General features: G+C 42.3%; 1 protein-coding gene across 1 annotated transcript in view; it reads right to left on the bottom strand.

The window, feature by feature from the left end:
- The window catches only part of NECAB2 (N-terminal EF-hand calcium binding protein 2), a 164,577-nt gene that overhangs the window by 40,573 nt on the left and 97,357 nt on the right, over nt 1–26,647 (bottom strand). The window contains exon 5 of the mRNA XM_018568055.1: nt 24,585–24,682. Within this exon, the coding sequence (XP_018423557.1) occupies nt 24,585–24,682 (98 nt within the window). The remainder of the gene's footprint in view (nt 1–24,584; nt 24,683–26,647) is intronic.

The raw sequence follows: 26,647 nt of genomic DNA, 5'->3' as shown, positions 1-26,647 counted from the left end.
GGGGGGGGGGGGGGGGTGGGCGGTGGTACTGGGGGAGAAAAAAAGGTACTGGGCCGTTTTTACCCTATTGCAGAGAAAGCACTAAGGTAAAAAATGCCCAGACCTTAATACTACTTTAACAATTGTCAATGGTGAAATTTATCATCATTCCTGTGCTCTATCTCTCAGACAAGAAGTATCCCCAACAGTCAGAGTTGGCAATAAAAACCTGTCAAACATTCTAACCCTTCCCCTAAAATGTTTTGGATGTTTTTACAATGTCACTGTCCTGCTCTACAAGACTAAAATGTCAAACATGTAGAGATGAGATGTACAGGTATCTATAGACATAAGATGACAGTCTACTAATCTGGCTGGTATTTGAGCAGCCTGCAGATGCCTCCAGGTCCAATCACACCATTATTATTATTATAATACAGGGTTAATATAGTGCCAACAGCTTGTAGAGCACTCTACAAAATATGGGGAGAGAGTACAGTTACAATACAATATCATACAAGAGGATTAAAAGGATCCTGCTTGTGAACACTTATAATCTAATGCAGGGCTGGACAAATCCCATGAGCCAAGTAGCCAATGATCCTCAGAATTTACCGCTTGTTCACAACTTTTGAGGTTTCCTCTAGTTGTTGTCAATGGAGCTGGCTCCTTTAAAAATCCTGCAGGCTCCCAGATTGGACAAACTGGTTTCTGAATGCCATATAAATTTGTCCACCCCAGATTTAATGTACTTCATCATTCACTGTGAAATGCCATGGGAATGCAATATTGAAATACCACTGCATTAAGAAATAAAATGCCCATGAGAACTTGCTCAATATAAAACCTCTGCTACTCAGAGCTACACATTAAAGAGATGGTTTAAGCAAAGATAAATCAGGCTTGGTATGAACCCAGTTCACCTGAGTTTGCCCAAGCCCACTCAAAACTGTGACTGTCACCCCTTTCTCCCAGCCCAATAAGTTATGGAGAGGCACAATACCCTCCCCCTAGCTATACATCACAAAGAGCTGGGGAAAGCCCCACTTCAACTGCTGCTACTAAAGGGGGCAGGGTCATAGTTTTGAGTGGACTTGAGTGAACTCAAGCGAACTTGGACTGGTTTCTTACCAAGCCCAGGCTCATATCTAATGCTGCCCTTATGTGAGTCACACGAGGGCAGCATAGAATAGATGTAAACTGAGATTGCATGCAGTCTTTTGACTTGTTTTTTTTCCACAGAAGTGGAAGCACTCAAAATACAGGGACTGCATCAATGAGAGGCCGATGTAAGGAACACAGTATTCTGCAAGTTTATTTCCTAAACCTTCACGCAGAATACAGGTGGAAGAATCCTTAACGGGTCTATGGGATCTAAAGCCTTTATTCATTTGTAGAACTTAAAATAGTGAGTCTAAAGAGCCATATAGAAGCTCTTAGCCCTTACTTTGTGCTTTCATGTAGACATAGATGACATGACATATTCTCTCCAACAAAATGGGGTCAAATATAACTGCAATCTAGCCACCTGCTTTACTTACAAGAAAAAAAATCTCTAAAAGGAATCACAGGTGTGAGAATTATCTGCTTATTACCGGGATCGCGTTCTTCAGTACTTTCAAACAGTGCACCAGAGTGGAAATTTCAGCTTCAGCTCAATAATATACACTCACCGGCCACTTTATTAGGTACACCTTGCCAGTACTGGGTTGGACCCCTTTTGTCTTCAGAACTGCCTTAAATCTTCGTGGCATCGATTCAACAAGGTGTTGGAAACATTCCTCAGAGATTTTGGTCCATATTGACATGATAGCATCACAGGTCCAAAGTGTGCCAAGAAAATATGCCCCACACCATTACACCACCAGTCTGAACCATTGATACAAGGCAGGAAATTCTGACCCTACCATCTGAATGTCGCAGCTGAAATCAAGACTTGTCAGACCACGCAACGTTTTCCCAATCTCGTATTGTCTGATTTTGTTGAGCCTGTGCGAATTGTAGCCTCCGTTTCCTGTTCTTAGCTGACAGGAGTGGCACCCGGTGTGGTCTTCTGCTGCTGTAGCCCATCTGCTTCAAGGTTCAATGTGTTGTGCGTTCAGAGATGGTATTCTGCATACCTTGGTTGTAATGAGTGGTTATTTGAGTTACTGTTGCCTTTCTATCATCTCAAACCAGTCTGCCCATTCTACTCTGAGCTCTGACATCAACAAGGTATTTTCATCCATACAACTGCTGCTCACTGGATATTTTCTGTTTTTCGGACCATACTCTGCAAACCCTAGAGATGGTTGTGCATGAAAATGCCAGTAGATCAGTAGTTTTTGAAATACTCAGACCAGCCTGTCTGGCACCAACAACCATGCCACGTTCAAAGTCACTTAAATTCCCTTTCTTCCCAATTCTGATGCTCGGTTTGAACTTCAGCAAGTCGTCTTCACCACTACTAGATGCCTAAATGCATAGAGCTGCTGCCATGTGATTGGCTGATTAGCAATTGGCGTTACCAAGCAATTGAACAGGTGTACCTAATAAAGTGGCCGGTGAGTTTGAAGCCATAAAGCTATATAATATTAACATGCAGTTATTTACATGTACCTACCTCTCACATAATATATAAATATGAAAATTGCAGGGTTTATGACTGGTATGGAAAAAATAAACAATCCTCAGAACCAGGTTCTGCTCTGGTTCCTGGAGCTGGAGGCTTTGGGTGGGATAAAACCTTGATTCCAAGGTCCACATCTTACCCGGTAACCTAATTTCTAGTTTCAGTTGTCTTCAGGCCTTTTATATGTGAGCAGACTAATGCTAGAGGTGCTCTCTCTTTCTCCTCTCTCTTTGCTGTGGAATCATGCTGCTGCGCAAAAAGGCCGACTACTGACAAAACACGAAGAAGAGAGCTGGCAGTTTGTTTTTTGAAACCCATTAGGGGGCACCCTGTTAGTCAGTTCCAGTAACTCTTTTTAATCTTCTGATATGAACAAAAAGCGCCAAATGTGACCGCTCCACCAGAGAAAAAAAAGTGTGCAAATAAGTACAAAGTCTGTTTTAAAAAAGAGAGATGTAATGGAAATTCTGCAGGACGCTGCCCCAAACCAGCCCGGGGGACTGCAAAATCTGGGGAAAAACAGAAAAAAGGGGCGCCTTTCCTAGTGCAGACAAATTTATTTGAGATAAAAACAATAATAGATGAGAATCCTACTCACAAAGGTCGACATGAATGGAGCATTGTATGTGAATACATAGACCAAAGTGTAAGCCAGTGACAGCTGCACAGCTGTGCCTGTGTGCCAGCAAGGTAGGCTGTGATAACGTGTTTCCGGGGTCACGCCCCCTTCATCAGGTCTGATGAAGGGGGCGTGACCCCGGAAACGCGTTGTGCCTTTCTAATCTTCTGTTCTCGACAGACCTCTTGGCCTTGACCCTCAGCTTTTTTTTAGACTAAACTTCTGCCACAACTCGGGACTAACTCTTGCCACTTACATTGACTTTTCCAGTCAAACTATCCCTCTCTTGGCACCCAAATTCCACCCAGGCCTTCATTGGGGAAAAGCAGAGGGTATTTCAGCGCTTGCTAAGCTGTTCATGATACTTCCTATGCCAGTTACACCAGCACCTAATTTATAAAATATCCTTTATGCACATCCATGTAATGATGTGTACCAGACGTTCTATCCAGGGGTAATATGGACCTGGGCAGCGTTATGATGCTGGGCATCAGCCTGAAAGATGAGTGGTGCTGGACCTGTGCGCGGTAAGTCTTCGGGGACAGTGCCCGAAAGGAAGTGAGTGTTGAAGTGAGAGTCACCTTTTATTAATTAATTTAATTTACTTATTCAGAACAGAGCTTTGCTAGTTTATTATTTCAACGGGAGTTCAGTTTTAATAAAATGGCCCCACTGCCTTTTTCTCCATTTTTCACATGTGCCTCCCATTGATATGTGATTCCATACAGATGTGCTGCGTTTCCAATGCAATAAAAAAAGAATGTGACTGATGTTATCCCATGGGCAACCTTTGTATGATTAGAGGCTACAACACAATCTGAGCCAGTATGAAAGTGTTAGATAAGTGCTGCACAATGGAGACCGGCTTTTCTGCATTCTGCTATCCTGGATCACTGCCCAGATAGATCAATACAAACACCTGCCGCAAGCGTTGAAATGGAGCATTTATTATTATGCTGGAGCTTAACACAAAAGGAAAGAATTTGCCTCAAAATTCATAAGGGGTTTCCTACATGTTATGAAAATGTAACTTCAGGCAACAAGTACAATCTAACAGTGAACAGCTAAAGCTCTCCAACAACTATTGTAGCTTTGCCAAATTCCACTCCGTTTAAAGCCGAAACCTTTACAATTAAAACTGTGTTGTTTTTATTTCAGTGTAAAACCCCCATAGGGCAGATTTTCCCTCACATCCTGTCCTTGTGATGCTCATACAAGAAAAAGAAGGTGGTGGTGGGGGGGTGTTTATCACTTGGATTGGAGAGCATGGGCAAGTTCTAAAAGGTGGCCATACACTGGTTAAATTTTGGCTCCTGTGGGGCTGAACGAGAAATAGGAATACTGGCAGACAGAGGGATTTAGGGAGGAGCCAGGCAGCTAATTGCACAAGATGAATGCTAGAATAAAAATTAGAGCTACTTAAAAGGCATCCTGTGTCACTTCTGTGCAAATGGAAGTTCTTTTTATTTTCAAATTCTGTATATTGTGCACAATTTAGACCTCCAATCTTGTAAAGTATCTGGAAGGCCAGTTGACAACTTCATTTTATATACAGAATATGTACTTACCCTAAAAGAGCTAGAGACTGAACAAAATTAAGCAGCTTCAGATAAAAAAAGACTGCTTTGTTTTTGCGAGAGTGAGGCAGGGTTTGTTCTAGAGCTGGCAGTGTGGAATCTTTAGCAGTTGCTTGTTGCAGAGCCGATTAAACCCTCAGCTCCAGGTGCCTCCAGAGACACCAGCTCCAGAGCCTCGTTACTCTATCCCCAATTACTACCTTGAAGTAGCTTTGCTACAAAATAAAATTCTGTCCTGTAGCCACTAAAGGTGCCCATACACTGCAGGATTCTCGTACGAGAAATCCTGCGATCGTACGAGAATCGTGCAGTGTATGGAAGGCGTGCGACCGTTTCTACTGTACGGTCGCACGTCTTCTGTCGAACCAGCATGCTCGAAAACCCGCCGGGAATCGTACGATTCTCGGCGAGTTAGTGGCCTGCTAGTTCGACAATTGCCGAACGGGCCGGTACGCGCACACTGCCCGTTTGCAGTCATCGTAAGCCCGCCCCTCATTGCAGTCATCGTAAGCCCGCCCCTAAAGGGGGCGGGCTTACGATGATCGCAAGTACGATCTGCCTGTCCAAGATGGGCAGATCGTACGTTTTTTTAAGTACTTTACAACCCTCGCAAGACTTTTGTTGTAAAGTGTATGGGCACCTTAAAGATATACGGAAAAAATCAAATGACTTGCTCTGTATCATTTGACTTTAAATACACCAGTAAAAAAATATGGTATATTTATATCATAAAGGATAAAGCTATAGAACATAACCTGACCAACTCTACCTTTTTCTATGTTAAGCATAGTGCACATGAAAATAGGAAAACAATATAAAAGATGATTAAAAAAAAAAAAAGTGGGAACGGAATGTCTTTTCATGGAGGAATTTCACAAGACGGTGCAAAAAGATTACACAATCAACCATATATTCAACAGAAAATCCATTCAATATTACTTTATTCCAGCTATTGACATATTCCAGCCTGATTTTACCTTAAAGTCAGCACAATGGCTGGTGGCACAAGGCAGTAGGGTTCGTTTTACTAAAGTGTCATTTTACCTAGAAGAGGGGAGAGTTAAAGGCAAACTCCAGGAAAAAAAATATTATTTAAACACTGCTGGGTGTGTAAATTATCATTAAAGTTCTATGTGTTGGGCTGCTGCAAAGTATAAAAAAACTTACCTTGCAGCATGCCAGCTCCTACACATAATGCTGAACTGCCAGGCAATGAGGGGTGTGAGAAACGCAACTCAAGTAGTGAAGTGCTCTGGTTGTATCATCCGCCCCTCCTCAATACTTGCCTATTTACAAAATGCCTTGTATTATTTTCAAAGAATGCAGGATATTCAGTGATTGGAGGAAGAGAAAATGGGGCGGGGATGTGACAATCTTTCCTCCACCAACCACAGAATGGTTTGCATTCTTTGATAAAAATACAAGGCATTTTGTGAATGGGCAAGTAGTAAAGACGGGCAGGTGATACGAGTGGAGCACTGCCCTCAGTGCCCAGGAGCTGGGTGTTAAGTGCAGCAGACGGCATGCTGCAAGATAAGATTTTGTACTTTGCAGACTCCCTCCACACATAACACACATCTTTGAGTGAGGTAGGAGATGGAGAGTTTAATCATTCGAGATTCGATATCACATCATGGGGAGGATGTTTTTTTCTGGATAGATTCTGAGAAAACTACCTTTAATATACATGGTTTCAATATAGTAACCTTTAGGGTCTATTCACACTATAGTGCTGCATTACTGCCCCGACCATGGCACAGTTCAATTAGCGATCTTTAGCAGAAATCACCTGGAGGAACTTTGTTAATCGACTGCACAGATTTTTGATGTACGGAAACGCCACCAACCTTGCAAAAATCGTACGATTTGACAGAAGTTTTGTTACCATGGAAGAGAGAAAGAGGAAGAGAGAAAGGAAATACTGCAGAGTGTCTCCTGAGTGACAGCTATCATTACATCCAAGATGCCGGTAACCAGCACAAGTCTTCGGGATTTTTGGATGTCTACACAAGGGAAGATATTACAGTTAAATAGCATGCATAAAATACATGAAATGCATGTATAATATTAAGGGAATACGTTTGTTGAAATAGACTGGCTACAGGGTCTCTTTGACCAAAAGGTTCATGCAAATGACCATTTATCGAGGCATTTTAATATCTTACCTACAGGTTTTTCTTTTTTTCTAATTAAACTACAGCATTACTGATTTTATACATTTTGCAACAGTGAATTACTATATGGGCATTTACAAGCCAACTACAGGTGAAACTCGAATAATTAGAATATCGTGCAAAAGTAATTGCAGTAAGTGCTGCAAAAGGGGCCCAAACCAAGTACTGAGTACATATGCATGCTTGTACTTTTCAGAGGTCCGATATTGTTCTATGTACAATCCTTGTTTTATTGATTGCATGTAATAATCCACTTTTTTGAGGTTGTGGATTTGGGGTTCTTGGGGTTTTCATGAGCTGTAAGCCATAATCATCACAATTATGACAAATCACGGCTTGAATTATCTTGCTTTGCATGTAATGAGTCTATCTCATATATTAGTTTCACCTTTTAAGTTGCATTAGTGAAATAAATGAACTTTGCACGATATTCTAATCATTCGAGTTTCACCTGTATGCTGCAGACAGGCTGTGATTGTATAGCATTTCATAGTACTGCCTAATGTCTAAAACAGAAATATATTGCTGGGCTACCTACAAGAAACAAAGATGTAATACCAATCTACAATATGTTCTATCATCCCACATATACTGTATATATTGCAGTTTCGTTACTAAAAAGGGATTTTTTTTCATTTGATATCAGACTAGGAACTAATAAAAATAGTAGTAAAATAATGAGATGACATCAAATCCCACAAAAAAATGTCTACGGGACAATCGATTTTTCTCTAAAGCAACAGCACTTAAAACTGTTCCGGATTCAGTAATATGCTGTATATACAGTCTGGATGAGCTTGTGGTTAGACAGCTAAAGATGTCAGTGTGATTTAACAGAACATGTCAGCTATTCATAAAATGACTGCTTAAAAGCAAGATATTCCAGCCAACAGTTTGTTTCTAGGAACAGTTTGATAGAAGAATTTTATAAAGAACAAAGTAAAGCAATACTTTACATCTTTATAAGAGTCTTCCAAATTAAGGGGTCAGCTGACCCAACACAGCGTGGTAAATGTTTGATGTTAGTTGCCTGGCTGTTATGTTGAAACAGACCTTAATACTAAGTTGCTGACCTGAAACAACTATGCAAATCAGGAGTGCTGTCTTTCAAGACTTTTAAACTGCATGCTAGTTACAGGTATGTGACTGACTGCAGAAAGGTTAGGAATCTTAGCATGGACTATTTCCTGTGGCACCAGAAGTAAGCCTTCCATGTGCGATGGTAAACCTTGTGGGAAGCAGACTTCCTGGCTTTTAACAGTATGGAAAATTACAGAACCAGAAGGACCTTTGCCTCTCAAGTCCTGGGCTTCAACAGCCATGCCGTTAAGGCCAAAGACAGTGAAGCAACGTGGTAAACTGGTCCCTGGGATAGGAGACCTAGTCGATCTGGAATAGCCCATGGGTTGTCTGCCAGAAGTCTGATCAGGCTGGAGTACCACTTCCACCTGGGCCAGTTTGGAACTTTGAAGAGCACCCAAAAGCTCTCCCTCTCAATTCTGTGGAGTAGATGAGAAAGGAGTTCCAGAGAAAAAAAGGCATAGATCAGGTTGTATTGATTCCACAGAGCCACCAGAGCATTTACTGCTTCCACCAGAGGATCTCTGTATCTGGAGACAATTTTATCCAGTTTATTGTTTAACGTGGAGGCCAAGAGGTCCACATCTGCCATAACCCACTTGTCACACAGGTCATGAAACACTTCCTGGTCTACAGACCATTCCTTTGGGTCCAGGCACTGCCAGGTGAGGGAGTCTTCCTGCAAATTGTCCACGTCTGGAATGTTAACAGGGGGGCAAGGCTGTAACGTGGAGTCCTGCTCAGGCTAGAATGATTTTTACCTCTCTTGCTGCAGTGAGACTTCTGGTTTATCTCCGATAACTAATCTGGCCGGATCCTGATCAGATGACCCCCCCTCCGACAATCAGGGTGTCAGGCATTGCAGGAACAACCAAATTGCTCAGAGCTCTAGAATGTTGATGGTGAGATGAGATTCCTCCGTCAAACAAGTTCACTGCCCTGACAAGGTGTCTAGTACTTCTCCCTGGCTCTTCAGGCTGGATTCTGTGATGATCTGAAGACAGTGGAAGGAGGGATTTCCTCAACTCTGCAGCTGGATTCCTGAAGCACCAGGTCAAAGGTAACCTGTTTTTTTGTGTTAGGTGAGTCAGTTTGTCCTGAACTGATTTGTCCCACAATGACAGAATGATGTGTTATAGGGGTTTAAAGTGTAACTAAGGAAATTGTACTGCCTCAAAGGAGGCTACCATCAAGTCCAGAACTTTTGCAGAATTGGACTGCTCCTAGACAATAGAATCCGAGTGTAGGAGCAGAGAGTTAGAAGAAGTAAAACTCTGGCTTGAGCTTTGTCTATGATAAGACACAGATACTCCAAATGATGTCTCCAACACTGACCTCTGAAGGTTCAGGATCCAATAAAACGTTTTTAAGGTCTGGACTGTCTGCATCCCATTGTCAGTCAGTATTTGTGCTGACTGTGCAAGTATTGTGCTCTCACAGCAACACTAAAGTAGTGTTGATGTGCTGGAAAGCTGGGGACATATAGGGACACATCCTTAATGTCCACGGAGGCTAGAAAGTCTCCCTAATGGAGGGAGGCTATGACAGGCCTGGTGGATTCAATCCAAAAAAGGATAAGAAAAAAAAAGGATAAGAACTGATATGTTGTCTTTAAAGGAGAACTATGAGATGAGTGATTTCCACTCACCTCATAGTTCTAAGCCGACCTGTGACAATGAGACTGTCACAGGTCGGCTCAGTAGATCGGGAGGTTAGGGAACACATACCGGGTTCCCTCACCTCTCGATCCTGTCACGGCTCTCTACGTCGGGATCCGCTCCAGGTGCGGCGTCTCAGTATACCGCGAGCTGTAGCTCGCGGTATACTGAGCTTAGGGTAACGGGAGGACGCTAGTTTGTGTCCTCCCGTTACCCAAAGGAGAACTATGGGGAAAAACACTGACCCCCATAGTTCTCCTTTAAGTCTGGGAGCTGTGGCAGCTGCCTGCAGCTCCCCAAGAACAAAATTATCCATCAATGATTTGTGAGACTCTTTGTCAGACAGAGCCTCCGCGACAGAAGGTAAAGAGGCCTCTATTGCTGCAGGTATATAAGACACAGCTTCTGCAGGATAAAGGAATAGACTTACACTTACAGCCTCTGTGTTTCATGTCAGCAATCATAGTTGCAATTTGGCCCATAAAATCTAGTATAGCTCCCTGGGTAAGGAAGAGGAGGGGGTCCCTGGGTAAGGAAGAGGAGGGGGTCACATCTGATGGAGCTATGGCATCAATCCAGGCTGATGGTGTCAGGTCCATAGGGAAGGTCACTGCAGGCAACCCTGCAATTGGTAATGGATCATGAGCTGGAGAGGCCTGATGCAGCAGAACTGCACCCCTTGGGACCTGACATGTTACACTGCCTTAACCACTTAAAAAACAGGTTTTTGCACCCCCTTCCTGACCAGGCCATTTTTCAGTATTTAGCTCTGCGGTACTTTAACTGACATTTATTCTGTCATGCAACGCTGTACTGAAATGAATTTTATACCATTTAGGGACATATACCATATACCATTTAGGGACAGACAGAGCTTTCTTTTGGTGGTATTTAATCACCACTGGGGGTTTTATTTTTTTACTGTATTAAGGAAAAATTACTGGAAATTTTGAAAAAAATAAGTTGTTTTTTTTTACATTATGTTATAATACATTTATTAGTACCTAATTTTTTGGTAAAATATAAAAGACGGGGTCACGTAAAGTAAATAAAACAAATGACAAACGCACTCAACAATTCGTCACCAGTTATACAGCAAGGTGCACACGAAATGGGCTTTGAACAGTAAAACAGTAGAAAGGTATCATGGCACACTCACAAACCAGCATGTAAAACAACTTGTCTCACCACTAAGGTTAACAACAGAGGCTTGGATACGTCAGGTAAATAGACACCAAACATGTCAAGCTTTAAAATTGCACGCACCCACAAAATTGCAAAAAACGACCATACCCAAAATTGACCATAGGCGACGCTTTAAAAGGTTTTGCTGCTCATCAGTTTAGTGTTATCAGTGATTGATGGCCCTAGAATTATTGCTCTCATGGGCGCAATTGTCATTTTCGCACCAGACACATGTTTGCACGCGTGTATGTATGGGTGTGGACTTTAAAACAAATGTTTGGTTTTTTTAAATTCTTTTTGATATGTGACTTTAATTTTTTATTGTTTTTGCAACTTTAATTTTTTTTTCCTATTTTTTTTTCCACTTAACTTTATTGTTATCATATAGGGGGCTAAGAAACCCCCCTATGCGATAGCAAAGATATGTAACAGGTCCTCTTTATGGAGACATCAGGGGTCTCCAAGACCCCTAATGTCACCTAGGGACCCCCAAAGAAGCTGATAAAGTAGAGATCTGCTTCATCAGCTTCTCTCCAGCTTCTGAAGCTGGAGAGTGACACAAGAATGCGGAAGTGATGTAATATATATCACGTCTGCATTCTGACAGCGGACAGGGGATCGGAGGGAGATCGTGCACCGAACTCCCTCTGATCCCCTGTCCGAGTCATCATGCTGGTCCCGGGCTCGCACCGAGCACAGCGGCCCGTCCGGCTTTTATCTTACGAACATGCTACACACCTGCCGAAAATCGTACGATTCTCAGCGGGTTTTCGAACCTCAGCGGGGCGGGCTTGCGATCATCGCAAGTACGATCTGCCTGTCCAAGATAGGCAGATCGTAAATTTTTTTAAATTACCTTACAACCATTGCAAGACAAAAGTCTTGCGATGGTTGTAAGGTGTGTGTGCCCAGTCTAACACAGTACACAGAGGTATGGAAACCAGTACGGCTTCCAAAGCTATTTCTGAGGATACAGTGATTGGGATTGCTGCATAAACACCCCTTCACAGCAAAAAGTCGATGAAGTCTTAATTAAAAGAAAAAAAATAATCTCAAAAAAGAGAGAATCGGTAGAAATGATACGTTTATCAAAAGGGAAAAGATGCCCATCCTCATAGGACACCAGCAAAACCAGTGAAGCATACTGGGGTTATACCCAGCTGACCAACAACATTTTGTTTGCCAGTTTCCAATCCTCCTGTAGGCAGAAGTATAAAAAAATTGTCTTTGAATAACTGAAACCTGTGTCTCTTAACGTGTATTTCCACTTTTGCAGCAAAATTTAGATAACACCTATTGTATACTTGTTACATGTTCCCATTCACATCACATAAGGTAACAAAAAAATATTTAAAAAATGCTTCCTGCAGTTTAAATTTCTTTTGGAGGGGCTGTGAGGAGTTTATGTTAACTCTGTCTGTACTCTGCTGGCTCATTTCATTATAATCTGCAAAGCAGATTTGAACACTGCCTGTCCTAACAAAGGGTTAACAGATTAAAAGCCTGGCTTCTGCATTGTATGTTAGTGAGAGAAACACATGCCACACATTCTTGTCCTTAGTCTTTCTATAAGGACAGGTCACTGTAAAAGCAATCAGAAACACTTGGATTCAGCCATTTTACCTACTGCAACAAAACATCTAAAAAAGGTAAGAAATATTAAAAATATATATATATTTTTTTTCATGCTGTGTGAATAGGAACACATACCAAACATACAGAGGGTATTCCTCAAATTTGACTGCAAAAGTAGAAATACACTTTCATGAATGAGAAAGAAAAAACGTATCGAAAGGTCTTGTCACTGGTATCCCCAATAGATATAAAAAGCCAATGCATGACAAAGCACACCACTCAATCTCTAGTAGCGATATCACGGATGGACATACCATTTAATGCCAGTCATTGGAATCTTTAATTCAGGAGGTAAGTTTAAAGAGTCAGACCACTCAAAGCTTACTTTATTACTGGACTTGTATCCAATCACCCATCACTTCTTAAAGAGACTGTGTACCTGCAAAGAACTATAGTCATACCGCCACCACCACCCATTAAGCCAAACACTATTCTGATGCTAAGTAATCCCTGGGTGAAGTTTCTTTCTTCTTATGGGAGTTCTCACTGGTTCGTCTTGCTGATCTTCACACATTACAGGATACAGCAGAGACATGGAGGTCAGCAGGGTAAACCAGTGAGCTTGGAAGTGTCTGTCTCTAAAGAAACTTCAGCCAGGGATTATTTAGCCTCAGGCGGCATTTGTTGGTGCAGGGAGAAGCAGAGTTTTTTTTGTTCTTTCCGGGTAAAAATAATTTTCTGTACCATAATTTAAAAAAATGTGCATTAAAAATGTTCCGTAGGAGCTTGTCAAGCGGATAGGCAATAAAGCCTGTGTACTACCAACCTGTTTGACTGCTGAGGAAAAAAAAATTGCACAGTCTATTCCTTTTTTTTTACCTCATCTGCTACAAATTCGTAGTCACTAGTGAGGGTATACAAGGCATTATGCAATGGTGGGCACTTATGGTTAAATCAGGGATGAGCGCCTGAAAAGCCAAGCAGATTTATAAAGCAATTATTTTTGACTACCCAGACTATAAAATATGCTGTCACATAAATAGATAAATCTATTCATGACATCCTTGCTTTCTTTCGAAATAATCCACGAGAAATAATACAAAAGAAAGAGTGCACCTCGTTTAAAGGTAAATCACATTACTGTAGCTGCTCGCCATCTCGAATGAGACCTCCATATCCCAGTGACAGGCAGGCTTTGAGTTTTAATTCTATTACATGAATTGCTCTTGACTTGCAGAGAATGCACCTTTACCAGCACACGAGTAGGTTCTGTCGCTGCTATTTTTATCGCTACTTCACTGCAGGCAGCCATAACAAGTAGACCCATGACAGGAGATTTTGTGCTGTAATTTAATTGGCTGCCTATCAGGAACACTGTGGGGGACAGAAAAGGGAAGGAAGGGGGTAAGGAGCAACAGGATGATCAAAAATGCCATTTAACAGTGGGCAGGACCAACTCCTATTTCTGTGTAATTACTATTAAGGATGGAAGTTATCACAAGCTAAACATTTTCCTTTTTCTTTTTTAATGAAGGAAATCTATTAGTAAACTGTAAATATGAATAAAAAAAAAAAAAGAGATTTTAATCAGTTTCCTAATAACAAGACTTTGCTAGAAAGTAGCGTTAGAGGCAACTGTTAGTGAAGTACAGAGGTCACTAAGGAGTCTATTTATAAACAATTCACAGAGCCATTGGCCCAGCAAATCTCTGTGTATGTTCATTCTGTGCAACAGAGGCAAAAAATGAACATTCTTGTATTTTATCTTTTTGGGTCAAGTGCAATGTACAGGAATACCGCATTATGGCCACTAGACAGCGCCTAGGAGCATTTCTTTGCAAATTGCCTTTAAATAGACCCCAAAAAGTTCAATCATACCTAAGGCTAAGGATTCTAACCCTGTTTGCTTTCTGTGGGCAAAAATTCCTTTTTAAAATTTTAGGACCATCATATGGCTCCAACTATGCACAGGGATTATTGGTATTCCCAACCACACAGGGAACTTGCAGGATATCTCAGTTATGTGCACCATACTGTGTCATCAGGCCTGCTTCAGTGATAGAAGAAGAAGAAATCACCGGCACACCAGTCTCTACTCCGTCTTTATTGATATTGGATAATCATAGCATCACATTGAAAAGCAAACGGGCTCCTTAATCAGGCAAGGTGATGACTTCTTCTTCTACTACTGATTACATGCGGCACCTTCTGCAGTCATTGCATCATTCACCTGTGGATCTGAGGTATGTAATCTAGCAGGCCCGAGTCACTGACCTGGGACAAGCATGCAGCTAATAAAGAATGTATTCCTGATCTACATAGTTGTTCCAGGTCAATGACTCAAAGAACTCAAGCCAAGGCATCAGCAGGAGAGCCAGGCAACTAGCTTATTCAGAAGAGACATCAGCAATAGAAGACTATATTTTTTTTTATGACAGGTGGCGTTTGCTTAAAGTAGATCTAAACCTTAACTAGAAGATAGTTGGTATGCTAAAGCAGCAATTCTCATCCTTTTTTCAGTCATGGCAAAAGTATGCAAAATCTCCAGCCACCCCAGTCTAAAATATAAAAGGCGTGGTCCCTCCAAAATCAATACCAGACCCTTATCCCATGGGGTTCTCCCTTCACATCAGAGTACCCTCTTCATATCCGGAGCCCCCTTCACTTCAGGAGCCCCCCTTTTTACATCACCATCCACCCTTTCACATCAGAGCTCCCCTTTACATCAGCAGCCCACTTTCACATCAGGGTTCCTCATTCCCCATTCACATCAGAGAAGCTGTGGTAGCATGGCAGAAGGCAGAGCAGGCCTAGAAGGAGGCATTCTACCATCCTTTTCAGAATGGATCCCACACTAACTGAATTAGCATAATTTGTTTCCATGGTGCTGGTAAAAATTCAAGACAACCAGAGGAAACCAGAAGGCACCCCAGGGTGCTATGTCACACTGGTTGAGAAACGCTGCATTAAAGCACCGTGTATCAAACAATTGCTATTTTTTTCCCTATAAAAGACTTTTTTTACCTTTCCTAATCATTTCTTGATGATTCTGCTGATCTCCCTTCAGCCTTTTTTTGCATATGTCTTGGCCATGCACTTGTTGTTTCAGCTGCACATCATTCTGCTCCTTGATAAAATGTTAAAATGTTTTAGCTTTCTGCAAAATCAGCTGGTGGCCTGAGCACTGATATCCTGTTTTAGGGTGGCTCCTGTGGGACCACCCCTGTGTGTGCTAGTAAGCTGTGTTTCTCCACAAACACACAACAGCAAAAAGTTTTCCCAGCACACTCACCAGCCAGCATGCAAAAAAACTTGTCTCACCGCTAAGGTTAAAAACAGAGGTTTAGATACACATCTTCAGCAGAAAATGTGAAAGCCGCACAGCCGCGCCAAGGCACCTCTATATAGTGCGGTCCCTGCTCCAAACTAGTAGATGGTCAGATGCCGGAGACTGTGCTGTCCCTTGTGATCTTGTATTCAACAGGATGTTCATTGAAGTGGAGCTGAGAGAGTTGGAGCTGTTTGGAAACATGGTGACTGTAAGTGTTTAGGCAAACATTTCAAAAACACCTTGCTGGGCAATGTTAGATTCATTATATAAAACAAATATGAGAGTTTATTACTACTTGAAGTCTAAGTAAGCAGCACTTGCACAGTTAGACACAGGGATTTGCCCCATGCATTTTTTTTACACTGTTATTATTTTTGTAATCTGCCAACATCATATCGAACAAGACTACTAGTGGGTTACATGCTGAAAAGGAAGCGGCAAACTCAGTGGTATAAGATTTTATGGAAAATCCTATGGTTCCGTTACACAACAAATGTAGTCAACAAAAAGCCATTACAATTTACTTCTGTCTTAAACGCGTGCTTTTAGTTGTTATTTAACAAAGCCTGTCACTAACCTGGCAATTCAAACTGTGCATTTAATGAAAAATATGCATAAGTAGAGGTTTCCTTCAGTGAAGACACCATATCGAAATGATCGCTAGACCCAGAGGAATAGACAGCTGAATTTATATGAAAATCAGGTGATGCCATCACTTAGGGGCGGCCATATAATCTGGCATTCATATGTTATATGTTCTTCTTGTTACAGGGACAACTTAGCAAATCGCATTATCTGTCTCATAAATTTTACAAACCCAGATATTCTGCTAAGATTTTTCTTATGGAGTTAAGGCTTCCAAAACTGGTAGCTTAGCTTTGGATAGGTGGCAGTGTATTAAATCTTGCAGTTTTACTTATATCCCTCAGGGACTTTAGAGTCAAGATCGCTGCGTTTGCAATTCATCTGTCTTTTTTTCATCATTATTAATATATAAGAATAATGTGCATGTATTAATTTTTTGCATTTGAGTCTAAAAGGCATTGCAAGTGCAATCAGTGGATTGAGGGTGTAGTGCACAGGTTCCTGAAGAGGATTCCTCCAAAACCAGGTTTGTAGTAAAGTGACCCTAAACTCAGGAGTTAAATCTTAACCCCTTCATGTCCGAGGCCTCTTTTTCCCTAATTTTTTGCACCCGAGTTATAATCCACATTTTAGGCCCGAAAATGACTTCAAACCCCCAAACATTATATATTTTCTGAAAGCCAAGACCCTATAGAATAAAATAGTGGCAATTGCAAATTTTTATGTTGCACGATACTAGCGCAACTCCTTATCAAAACCCCAAAATTTAGTGAAAGATGCACTTAAATGCCCCAAAACACAATAAAATACCCATTTTGAAAATAAAATATAAAGAGGAGGTTACAATGAGTAAATAGATACCCAACATGCCCAGGTTAAAAATTGTGTACGTCCATGAAACTGCGACAAAAGTACCCCAAAAAGTCCATAAACAACGCTTTAAAAGCCCCCACAGGTCATCATTTTAGAGATACATTTAATCTTGGCCCTAGAATTATTGCTCTCACTCTGATGTGCGCGGCGATACCCAACATGTGTAGCGCGATCGTCGTTTTGATACATAGGCGCACCCGACGCATGTTTACGTGAAGACACGCATGCTCGTGGGGACTTTAAAAAACATTTTAAAAATTATTTTTACATTTGTTTTATTTAATATTAATTTTAAAAACTGTAATTTTTTTTACTTTACTGTAATTGCTATCACATAAGGTGGGGGGGGCTTACAAGCCCCCATGTGATAGCATATTGGCAGTGACAGGTCCTCTGGTGGAATATGCTTTTAAAAACTCTTTCATTTTTTATTATCATGTTTGTCCAATTGGAGAGATTTCCCTTCACTTGCTGTTCTATAGATACAGAGCTAATGACAGGAAATCTCATTTGCTCTCTGTCTATAGAACAGGAAGTGGGAAATACCCTCTTAGACAGTTGTCACCAGAACAAGTGTCCTGATTGGACAATTTCACCTCTATTTCTGTTCTGGTGATAACTCAAATTTTTTTTTTCCTGGTGACAACAGTAACCAGGACAAATAGACCCCACTGCAAGGGTTAAGAATTTTTCTGCCCTGGGTTCTTTAAAGAGGCACTTTAGCGGTAAGAAAAAACATTCCTAGAAGAAAGGATTTTTATTGCAGAGGAGATAGTGCGTCTCTTCCACAATAAAAGCTTCCTATTTTCATGTTAACAAACTACTCTACAATGTACATTGAGCTTGGATCAATTTATCCTTGGTGTCAGGATAAATTAACCTCCATATGCATGCAGGGGAGTTAAGTAATCCCGGGCCGGCTAGTCAAGGAGGCAGAAGATGCCAAACCCAGAAGAAGATCAGGTGAAGATGTCAGTGCTGGCAAGGGAAGTTCACGGATGTCGCATTGATGGAGGGAAGGTAAATGTAGCAGATTTTAGTTCCACCTTAAGAGCCGCTTCATTCAATCGGTTCTTACTTATATTCAACAAGTGCATTTCTGGGGGGCTTTCTATTTAACAGAGGGTAGTGTCATACTGGCTTAAAATTAGGGATGCACCGAAATGAAATTTGTAGACCGAAACCAAAAATAGACATTTTGTCAGGCAAAAAACAAAACTAAAAAGGACTTTTTCCCAACCATTTTTCAAATTGCTTTAATTATTTTTTTACTTTACTGTCGGGGGCTTTGGGGAAACATCAGGGGTCTAAACACTGATATTTCCCCTTTAAAATAGAAAAAGAGATTGAGGATACAGAGTCCTAAATATCTTTTTCTGCAGCCCCTGATGTATCAGTTTAGTAGAAGACAACTGGGCATTAGGAGTGGAATCTGTTAGGATTAACCAGTATTTTAATTTTTTTAAGCCCGTGGAGCGTGCTATGAAACACCCAAAATGTGAACAAAAAAAAGGTGCATGTGAAACACACACAAAAAAGTGCTATCTAAAGGGTCCGTCTCCCGAAGAGACAGGGCCATCACCCGAGACCCCCCCAGGGCGCAAGGCTCCTGACTGGGACAAGGCACTGATGTCCACCTGGCCGAAATCAGGCGGACCCATTCCTCAGGGCCAGCCAAAGCCGACCACAGAGTACTAGGTTGAGGGCTCCCCCGATTCAGGGGAGGAAGGAACCTGAGGAGTGAAAATTGTATTGAGAGCGCTACTACTGTACTAGGCATATAGGGAAACTTACTTATATCACTGATATAGTACATGAAACCGGTACTATATGCCTAGTACAGTAGTAGCGCTCTAAATACAATTTTCACTCATTTGGTTATCAAAGGGCTCCTCTCTCTGTTTTTCATAGAGCTTGCACACTGCAATCCCTGTCCTTATACCACATCTCCCATAAGTTTGTACCCCCTGGTTGTGCGCTTGTCCGTTTTGTTTTTGTCTTGTTGAAGGAACCTGAGGGCCACACATCCTCCCCCTAGACTTCAGGATAGGCCCGAAGACCCACACCCTCAATCCTGTGGAGTGAAAAACACAAAAATAAAGTGATAGGTGCACATACAGTGAGAAAAATAATTAACCATAACCAGTATTTTTAATTACCGTATATACTCGAGTATAAGCCGTCCCGAATATAAGCCGAGGTACCTAATTTTACCACAAAAAACTGGGAAAAAGTATTGACTCGAATATAAGCCGAGGGAAATGAGGCAGCTACTGGTAGATAGATACCAATAAAATTCATTCATATTAGCAGAGGATAATTGTAAATCTATTGTTCAGTGCATTCTATATGTAGTATATAGTACATGTACATATAGAGTGCCTGCAACAATACATTTACAATGATCCTCTGCTAACATGAATGGGTTAAATGATCCATAGTACAGGGCTACATACAGATCATTTAATACATTCATGTTAGTATAATTGTAAATGTATTGTCTGCACTGTATTAGCAGTATATACTCTATATGTAGTATATACTGCTAATACAGTGCAGACAATACATATATAATTGCTTAATAAATCTCTCTCTCTCTCCGTGTGCCGGTGATCGATCATCACATCACGGAGAGAGTCAGCGGCGCACTGGTCCAGTGGGAGGAGCTCCAGGTGGGGTCCTAATTTAGCTGGCTCAGAGGTGCCTGCCCGCTAAATTACAACCCCACCTGGAGCTCCTCTCGCCTGATCAGCGCGCCGCTGACTCATCCCTGCTCCCCTGCCTGACTGGCCGCTGCGGGGGGTTTTTTCTTCTTCTTACTTACCTCGCCGAGCGTCGCTGCTGCTGCGGTGTGCGGCGCTCCGAGCGGGGTCATCTGGCAGTCTCCGGCCACCTAAATTAGGACCCGGAGACTGCCAGATGACCCCGCTCGGAGCGCCGCCCACCGGAGCAGCAGTGACGCGACGCTCGGCGAGGTAAGTAAGAAGACACCTGACGCTGACTCGAGTATAAGCCGAGGGGGGCACTTTTCAGCCAAAAAAATGGGCTGAAAATCTCGGCTTATACTCGAGTATATACGGTACTTGCAGCGGCTTTAAAGGAATAAAAGATGTGGAAATGTACACATAATGCAGAGATGTACTGGATGTGTTTTTTGTTTTTGTTTTGACATATATTTTAAGTGTGGAAACATCCACTACACCCATATTTATGTTATAATGGAAATTATATAAAAACTAAAATCCCTTCTGAAAAAACAATCCTCTTAAGCTGGCCATACACTTCCGTCTTGCGATGTTTGTAAGGTAATTAAAAAAACGTAAGATCTGCCCATCTTTGACAGGCTGATCGTACTTGCGATCATCGCAAGCCCGCCCCGCTGAAGGGAGGGCTTCCGATGACTGCAATGCTGAGCGGGCAGTGTGCGCTTGCGCACACCGGCCCGTGCGGCATTTGTCTTACGAGCACGCAACAACCCGCCGAAAATCTTACGATTTCCAGCTGGTTTTCAAACGTGCTCGTAAGACAAAAGATGTGCGAGAAACGGTTACACTCCTTCCATACACCTGCCGATTATCTTACGTTCGCGGGATTTCCCCGCCATTATCGTACGATAATCGGCAGGTGTATGGCCACCTTTATGGTGCATCCATGCAGAGATTTTAGCTCCTGTGTGTGGCCCTTCTCATCCCCACTTTGATATACTGTAGCTGAACAGACTTGAACCATGGAAGAAGTTCACCTCCCATGCTGCAACAAGAACTTTCCCTATTTTGCTTTTGGCTGTACAGGGTGTCAACATGAACTCGGTGCTTTTGAGAGTTTCAACTGCTTGACTATGTATAAGCTACCACTCCATTACAAGACAAGTAGGTAAATGTGTCAGCTGGTTATATTTAGCGTCTGCAAAAACTCCTAATTTGAAATCAAAATTATTTTCTCAGGTCAGTTTGTCATTAGTAACTGCCATATTTTTGATATACAGCAGAATCTTCACACCAAGAAGGTTTTGAGGTCACTTTGTCTAATGGACCTCATCCGAAAAACATGCTGGTTTGACAAGTTGTTTGCTAAGAGCGGCACATCATCTGCTAAATAATGCACAGAAAATAGGGTTTGCTTTCAGCCTAAAACCATCGAATGCTATGTACTCTGTCCTAATTAATACCAATGCTATGACCCGCTGACTCTGCAGACCTCAAAGTGTTTACTTCAACAATCTCACAAAGTTCTTCTGAAACAGCACAATGTGCAAGTATAACAAGACTCCAATGCTGCAGAACTGGGAGCAATGGCACAGATATAATCCGTAAAGGATACAAATGATAAAAGGATTACGCTTAAAAAGCTGAAAGGAAATGCCAGCCTTCATATTCTGTATGGCACAGATCACTCTGGTGTAATCAGTCTGTGCAAACACAAAAAGGTCTAGCGAGCTCGAGGATTGCCGCTGTAGCTTTTGTAGTGTGTGCTGTGAAGCTAAGCTGGTCACAATACATGTGCAAAACTGCTAGAGTTTGCTAGAGGTTAAACTCTATGGACATGTCTCTTTATTCAGCCTAGTTAGCTAGGTAATACACTCCGATGTGTTGACAAGTCCCATGTGAGATTTCAGTGTTCACAGGCAAATCAAGGGCTGACACATATTCCATTTGAATTCTTTGTTCCGTACTTCTATATTTGCTCTTTCTCTAGGGCTAAAACGGAAAATGTTCTTTGTGTTTCTTTTTACCCTGGGAAGTTATTCATATATCAGACAATTCTGAGCCAATAAATGCCACAAAAGAAACAGAATCTTACCAAATAACAGCTGATCAGTGCAAGACATTTAGGTTTGCCATATTAAATGAGAGTTGCTTGGGGGCTCCTTAGGATGAAAACAGATGGCAAAGAGTTCTTGTGCATTGTAGAAATGCAGCTGGTGTTTTTTAATTGGAAATAAAAGTAAATGAAATCATTCTCTTTAGTCCATCTGAATCACCGTCATCACTGTAACCAATCATAATTCACTATACTGCACATAAGTGGCACTTTAAAAGACACTCTATGGGAGGGGATGCTGCAGGCATGAAGTGCAGGTGTTCTATCAAAGTTTGTGACTACGTAAGAATGTGTGACCGGTGACGTGGTCACGCATTTTAACGTAATCCCGCCCAGTTTAACAGCGGTGGAATGTGTAACCGGTCACGTGGTCACACGTTTTAATGTAATCCCGCCTAGTTTTTCAGCAGTGGAATTTGTGACCGGCGAAAGGTGAAGAATTAAAACGCTTTCTCAGCTGTTCCAGGGCAGATCGGAATCAAAGATCGTATGTGCAGGAAACCCGATCTGCCCTTGAACAGCTGATCGGTCCTGAAATGTCACTTCTATCCGACTGTGCGATCTTACATCCCACAAAGTCAGATAGAAGTGACATTTCAGGACCGATCAGCTGTTCCAGGGCAGATTGGTTCTCCTGTACATACGATCTGCAAAGCCGATCTGCCCAGGAACAGGTGACAAAGCATTGGAATTCTTCACCTTTTGCTGGTCACATATTCCACCTCCGAAAAACTGGGTGGGATTACGTTAAAATGTGTGACCACGTGACCGGTCACACATTCCAACCCAGTCACAAACTTTGATAGAACACAGGCACCTAGACATATCTGGACATCCCTACAACAGCCTCCTAAACCCTCCTGTCATGGCCACATCAGGGGCGGATCCAGGGTCTAAGGTGACGCAGTGCACGGAAGTCAGTAAGGTGATGCAGTGCACGGAAGTCAGTAAGGTGACGCAGTGCACAGAAGTCAGTAAGGTGACGCAGTGCACGGAAGTCAGTAAGATGACGCAGTGCGGAGCTCAGTAAGGTGACGCATTGCGGAAGTCAGTAAGGTGACGCAGTGCGGAGCTCAGTAAGATGACGCAGTGGGGAGGTCAGTAATGTGACGCAGTGCGCAGATGACAGTAATGTACGCAGTGCGCGGAGGTCAGCAAGGGTGACGCAGTGCGGAGGTCAGTAAGGTGACGCAGTGCGGGGCTCAGTAAGGTGACGCAGTGGGGAGGTCAGTAAGGTGAAGCAGTGCGTGGAGGTCAGTAATGTGATGCAGTGCGCAGAGGACAGTAATGTGACGCAGTGCGGAGGCCAGCAAGGTGACGCAGTGCGGAGGTCAGCAAGGTGACGCAGTGCGGAGCTCAGCAAGGTGATGCAGTGCGGAGGTCAGTAAGGTGACGCAGTGCGGAGGTCAGTGGTGTAAGTTAGAAAAGGGACTTGTGGTGATGTGCTCTGTCCTCATGCCCTCTTCTTCCTCTCCAGGTGGTGGTGGGGGAGGGGGGAGCATCAATGTCTCCTCCATCCATGTGCAGCCCCAAGCAGCCTTGTTGTGCCTCCTCTGCAGTTCCCTTCCCGCTCTGCTGACAAATACCGAGGCAGCCAATGACGGTGCTGCATTCTCCCTCCCAGCTAATAGCAGCAGAGGTGGGCGGAGGAACATAGGAGCCTGTACGGCGATTCCTCTCCTCAGCGGCAGAGCCGAGCTGACAGGAGATCGTGCCTGCAGCAGCGGCGGCCACTGATCCACAGTAAACTCGGACAGTGACAGCAGTATGTCCAGGCCACTGTGATGTACTCCTGTCGCTACTACTGCGGGTGGCAGCGGCTCTATCTCTGGGGGGGGCAATTGCCCCGTTGCCCCCCCCCCCTGGACCCGCCACTAGGCCACATACTGAGCTGTTCCCACAGGCAAAGTTCCAACTCTGCACACATCCAACAATTTTGCCTTTCAGTCAGCTTTCAGGAGGTGGGAACTTCACATTACTAAAGGGGCAAAAATGACATTTAGTCCATATGCACCAGGCTCAGGGAATGCACCAAGACACTTCCAAATAACGAACCTCAATAATAAGTTGCAAGATTTCAGACCTTGGTCTAGGAAAGGGGGAGGCAAACTCTGGCCTTCCAGGTGCAACTGCAAATCCCATGAGGCATTGCAAGACTCCGACAGCCACAGGCATGACTCCCACAGGCAGATGCATGATGGAATTTGTAGTTTCAACACTGCTGGAGGGCAGGAGTTTGCCTACCCCTGGTTTAGGAAACCATTGATTTCAAGAGTAAATTTTGTACCTTATATAATATTTTGTTTCCTGTTAATTTCTTAACTTGTCATACCTTCCATTTACAATTAGAATATAATATGTTTGTGACAATACTCTCCTGTGTACGGAAACACTTGAAGTTTATGAGTAATACAGATTGTCAAAAGAAGATTTCCGTTAAGTAACAGGCTTGAAGTTTGTTTTAGTACTTTCCTATTTACTGTATATACTTGACATTGACAGCCTTCAGAACTCACCTTCTTGGTGTAGTCCATTGCCTTTAGTATTGACAAATTTAGGGTTTCGAGCGAAGAGAGGACATCTTCATAATCCCCCATATGATTTGCAAAATAGTCTGTAAAAAACAGAAAACATACATTTATTAAAAAGAACATGACCATAATCCGGATATAACCAATCGCAGACACAGAGCTCATTGCCAAGTTTTTTGTTGTTGTTGTATAAGTGCAAAAATTAAATGGCTGTGTACAAATGCAGTGACTCATATAAACCAGATTTAATCTTCTGAAGATAGTAAACTGAAATCTGGTTGCTATGGGTTGTTTCCCTTTTCTCAAAGCCCTTACTTTTTGCACTAACTTATTAAATATGAATTCAATATTGCTTTGTATTGGCTTTATATCCATTAACACACACTAGAAATCTATCTATTATCGTTCAGGGTCAGCCTGCACAGTTCTTGACTGTGTTTCAAGATGTCTGACACAGATTAGTCCCACTGCAGCCTTTTATCTAGTAAATTGCTACAAAGATAACATTTTGCAGATTGATCACTAGGGGACAGGAGACTGCGGAAATGCTTTATCTTGCTAGCAGCAGACTAAAAAACATCATCTCAGTCTGGGCAAAGTTGCTTGCCTAAAGCTCAATGACTGCTTTATAATAAAAATATATACCGTTACTGTATACTGAGACATGTCACAAATTAATTAATGCAGACATGTAAAGTTATTTCACCTAACCAGCCGCTCACTGTCTGCAACCCCCTCTGCCAATCCCTCCACTGGCTTCCATTCACCCAAAGGATAACATCTCAAAGTATCACCCTTCTCTCCGCTCCTCCCAAGGACTCTAGCTCCCTCGTCAACTCCTCCCTTGCTCACCTCCAGGACTTCTCCATAGTCTCTCCCATCCTCTGAAACTCATTACACCAACCTGTCTGTCTATCTCCTACTCTGTCTGTCATTAGGCGATGAGTCTTCAGGGAAGCCTATACCACCTCAACCTTACCACTGATCTATCGCTTTCTCAAACAATTCATTCCCACACACAGCTACCTCCTTTTGTATCATTTGCCCCTCCCTTTTAGATGGTAAGCTCTAATGGGCAGGACCCTCCTAACCATCTTGTCTTTGAATTGTAACTGTAATGTCTTCCTTATTTTGTAAAGCACTGTGCAAACTGTTGGAGCTATATAAATCCTGTAAATTAATAATATTTTAAAGCTCCAATTGAAGCTCCTACTGTATGTATACCAGTATAAAAGGCAGCTTAGTAAGCTTAGACTGTTAAAGACAGTGGGAGAGGCATAAACATACATCAATTGCATCTGATATTCTGAAGCAAGCACTGTGTCTCTTTGAGGAACAAGCTAGCAAGGAGATGCATCGCCAAATTCTTAGCTTAGGGATGGATTACTGCAGCAACACCTAGTGCTGAGTTTGAAATTCTCTCAAAAAGTATTAACTTTTGAAAAGTGATCTATAAGAAGTATCATATTTTTTAGCGGATTTCAAATTAAGTGTACTAGAGAAAAAGGCAGGTCCTCTATATCAACCTCGAGGTCCATGGTGCTCAAATATTCTTAAACATTATTACTATCCAAAGATACCTTTCCAGTGAGCTGTTAAACGCATGTGGTCCTCCAAAAGTGACACCACAAGGTTCCTGCATAACCCTTTTCATAAAAAGTCTTCTCCTGCACTTTCGGAAGCTGCTGTACCAGGGGTACACTGTTGCAATTTTAACTTAAACTAGGTTCCCCTACTTCATGCCAGGGCATACTGGTCCATAAATCACCTACATGCACAATTTGTTTTAAAGGAAGCAGTGTGGAGGTGCCAGAGCCCTGACTTGGTCTAAAGTCAAAATTTGCACACAGCATTGGCCCAGATTCAGGGACCCTTTCAGAGTAAGAAGGTGGTTTCTTTGCAATGGTACGATCAAGCACAAGAAAAGGCAACTATGTCAGCTAAAAGCTCAGCTGAAGAAACTAATATTCAGTCATACAAACAATGTACTAGCAACCTCCTTACATCCACTCTACTGTTATAGCAGTTGAACAGTGTGCCTAAATATG

Source organism: Nanorana parkeri, unplaced genomic scaffold, assembly GCF_000935625.1.
Source record: "Nanorana parkeri isolate BGI_ZX_2015 unplaced genomic scaffold, ASM93562v1 scaffold1132, whole genome shotgun sequence".
NCBI lineage: Eukaryota > Metazoa > Chordata > Amphibia > Anura > Dicroglossidae > Nanorana > Nanorana parkeri.
Note: the sequence above shows the minus strand (reverse complement) of the source record. Positions and strands in the feature narration are given on the sequence as shown.